Source organism: Euphorbia lathyris, chromosome 4 (genome assembly GCF_963576675.1).
Source record: "Euphorbia lathyris chromosome 4, ddEupLath1.1, whole genome shotgun sequence".
Lineage (NCBI taxonomy): Eukaryota > Viridiplantae > Streptophyta > Magnoliopsida > Malpighiales > Euphorbiaceae > Euphorbia > Euphorbia lathyris.
The window spans coordinates 66,515,025-66,518,679 of record NC_088913.1 but is presented as its reverse complement, the minus strand read 5'-3'; the positions used below and the strand labels follow the sequence as shown (position 1 = coordinate 66,518,679).

Genomic DNA, 3,655 nt, shown 5'->3' with positions numbered 1-3,655 from the left:
TGGAACCATATTTGACTTAACTACCAATTAATTTGTTATAATTTTGTTTTAATATTTTTCCATAAACAGCTTAACTATTCCAATTAATAATTTGTATATATGCAAGTAATTGAGTTCTAATGAGAAAGAGAACCTAACTATTCCAATTGATAGTTTGTATATATGCAAGTAATTCATCAAGGGAAAGAAAATGTTAGTTATAAAATACTTAGTTATTAATTACTATTGCAATGTGCAATAAAAAAATCTACACATGCACATCAAATTTTGTCAACAAAGTTTGATTAATGCGATCACCATAAACACTTGCATATTACATTCGCCATGTATATATATATATATATATAATTGATAGAGTAAAATTACTTGCAACTTCCTCTTTTTTTCTTTCTACTAAGCAAATGGGGCGTATTGGTGAAGTTTTGCATGGATTAAAACCAGTTATTCTAATGATTTTAGCTCAAATGATTTGGGCTGGGATGAATATTTTAGACAAATTAGCTGCAAATGACGATATAAGCATGAGGGTTCTTGTTGCTTACCGTTGGATAATTGCCTCTGCTTTTAGTGTCCCTCTTGCTCTTGTTTTCGATAGGTTTAATAAATTTATTAGTTTCATATTTTATGTTAATTCTCGTGTCTTCTTTTATTGATTGATAAAACTGGTTTTATGTTCATATATTCAGGAAGAACAGGCCAAAATTCACATGGAAAGTACTTTTGTTTGGCTTTCTTACTAGTTTATTTGGGTAAGTAATTAGTATAACATAGCAATTGGTACTTTTATTAATAAATTAATAAAATTCTATAATAATTGGTTTTCATGATTAATTTTTAGGGGATTCTTAACGCAAAATTTAATGGCGGAAAGCTTGGTCTTAACATCTGCAACCTATGTTTCTGCGATAATTAATCTTGTTTCTTGTTTCACTCTAATCTTTTCTGCCATTCTTGGGTATTAATTTTTATTTTCAGTTCATTTAAATTCATTCTTTTATATTTGACATTTTTAATTTGTGTGTTAATGGTTTATAAATTGATATTATAGGATTGAGAAATTGGGGCTGAAAACAAGAGCAGGAAAAGCAAAAGTATCAGGAATGCTAATAGGAATAAGCGGGACAATAATTATCACATTCTACAAAGGTGTAGAGCTCAAAATATGGTCAACAAATATTCATCTCTTGAAACCAAATAATAAAATGCAGAAAGCCAATCATCAAATTCTGGGTTGTTTCGTTGCATTTTGCAGTAGCATAACTTATTCACTTTGGTTGATAGTTCAGGTAAATACTTGGTTAAGCATATATTTTTTGTAAATGGGTATAATCAGGCTCTTATATTTTACGAGTTTTCAATTTGGAAGTATAATTACACTTATTAAGTATATAGTTAATAAGATAGTTATAGATTAAGACTGGCCGAAGAATGCACTCTTTGTCCCTTGGGGATCCCCATCCCTATAGATATCCCCAAAATCATTGATAAAAATTTAACTGTATTATATGTATTTTATTAAATTTTAATCATTTTTATTAATTTAGTATTTTAATCTATATAAATTTAATTTTTAGTATATATATAAAAAATTATTCCCACGCATTTTGATTAAGGTGTGAAAGAAAATATATGAAGCCTTATGATCTTAGTACTTTAATTTTCATATATTGATTTTTTTAAATTGTTTTTAATGTATGATTTAGGGCAAGTTGAGCAAGATATACCCTCGCCATTACACAACTACTGCATTGATGTCTTTAATGTCTTCCGTTCAATGTGTTATATTTGCACTTTGTGTGGAGAGGGATTGGAGCCAGTGGAAATTAGGATGGAATTTCAAGCTCTTAGTTATTTTTTATGCGGTATGTTAAAATTCTAATAGACTTTTTAAATTAAGATATATTCTAATTCTATTTTTATATTAGACATTTTATATAATGAAAAAAATGAGTTGCGGTAGCTAGAATCGTAATTAACAAAATTGAGATTCATTGATTGGATTAATTTGGGAATTTATATTTGTAGGGAATTATGACTTCGGTATTAATGATGGTATTTATTGCAATGAGTCTAACCATGAGAGGCCCAGTATTTGTTAGTAGTTTTAATCCTCTCACACTTCTCCTGACTGCAATTGCATCTTCTTTGATTCTACAAGAAATGCTTCATTTGGGAAGGTAATAAAATTATCTATTTGTGGACTTGTTTTCTATAATTAATTAGTTCATAAACAGAAATGAAATACAGAAATGCTACTAAAGAAAAGTGTCTGTATAACATAGTATTCATATATTCATAATTTGATTTTTGTTTGAATGAGGACAGCATATTAGGTGGAGCATTGATAGTGATTGGATTGTATGTGGCGCTATGGGGACAAAGCAAAGAGACGAAAGAAAAATCAAATTTTGTACCTATTGAAAACGAACTAATTGAAGTTGTTTCTGATACCGATATTTGTATACCTCAAGCTTCATCCTCAAAGGAACTCCTCAAAGGGACTGCAAAATTTCCAAAAGAATTGATGTAGAAATTATATATTCTTCTAATTATATTGGATATATTTTCATATCATAAATTACAAGAGTGCCCTTTATTTTTATCTATTTTGAAGGTGACTTCTTAGTTCTTAAGCTAGACTTTGCCCTCTCGTGAAATAATATATAGAGATGCTTAGATGAAATTTAACCTTACATTATTGTTGGAGAACCTTGTTATATTTTGTTAGGAATTGAGAATGGATTGCGTAGTAATTAGAGAAATTAATATGTGAAAAGGAAATTATATACTAATTCAAAATATAATATTTACATATTCAGTCAATTTGTGCCTACTTCTATGGGACTTGAGAAAATTTATTACTGGAGCAACTGAAAATACAGTAATTTTCACCTGGTTAGTGATACAGATTGAAGGCGATAAATGAAGGTTTTAATCGTAAACCAACAAAGAGGTTCTTTTCTAGCTAAACTAGAAGGAGTTAATCCCAATATAACAAGGTATAAACCTTAGGTTCTCAAAGAGAATGATTTTGGGTTGATAAAAGTTACCTCATCCTTACAAAATGGGGGTTTAAATACATCCCCCCTAAAGATAAGAAAAGGACAAGGACTACCCCTACTAGGGTTACAATAAGGTTAACAACAAAAGGGTAAAATAGGTAATACGCCCCGACAATCAGTACAACGGTACAGGTACGGAATGTCAGGGTTGTTGGTGAATTCCTTCGGGAGGAAGTAAACCTGGAGATCCACCCAGGAGTAGCTTGAACATCCTCCCCTGGTCAGATGTTGATACGCCTCCTTGTGTACTCCTAGATCCGCCCTGCTCGTATGTCCTGGGGATCCGCCCTCCTAGGTACAACTTCCGTGGATGTGGTGTTCTGAGGATCCGCTAGAGCGCGCGTGATCAGTGATCCCAGTTAGGATGTTCGCATCATTCTCTCCTTCTTTAAAAGATCTCGGCACAGATTCGTCCTTGTTGAACTCCAAAGGACCGTCCGGCTTCCACGGGCTAAGGTCACGGATGTTGAACGCTAGTGAGATTTTACCAAGCCAATTCGGCAATGCTATATGATAGGCATTGGCATTGACCTTCTTGGTGACCTTATATGGCCCGTATTTCCTAGGCCGAAGCTTGCTGCTTGGGCGTTGGC

The 3,655-nt window shown here is 32.2% G+C and overlaps 1 protein-coding gene across 1 annotated transcript; it reads left to right on the top strand.

The window, feature by feature from the left end:
* The first annotated feature begins 401 nt into the window (after nt 1–401).
* LOC136227207 (WAT1-related protein At1g25270-like) lies at nt 402–2,530 on the top strand. Its single transcript, XM_066015884.1, has 7 exons — nt 402–595; nt 687–749; nt 839–955; nt 1,049–1,286; nt 1,704–1,862; nt 2,026–2,177; nt 2,326–2,530. Exons 1-7 carry the CDS (start codon nt 402–404, stop codon nt 2,528–2,530), a joined length of 1,128 nt encoding a protein of 375 aa, XP_065871956.1.
* Nucleotides 2,531–3,655: the final 1,125 nt, after the last annotated feature.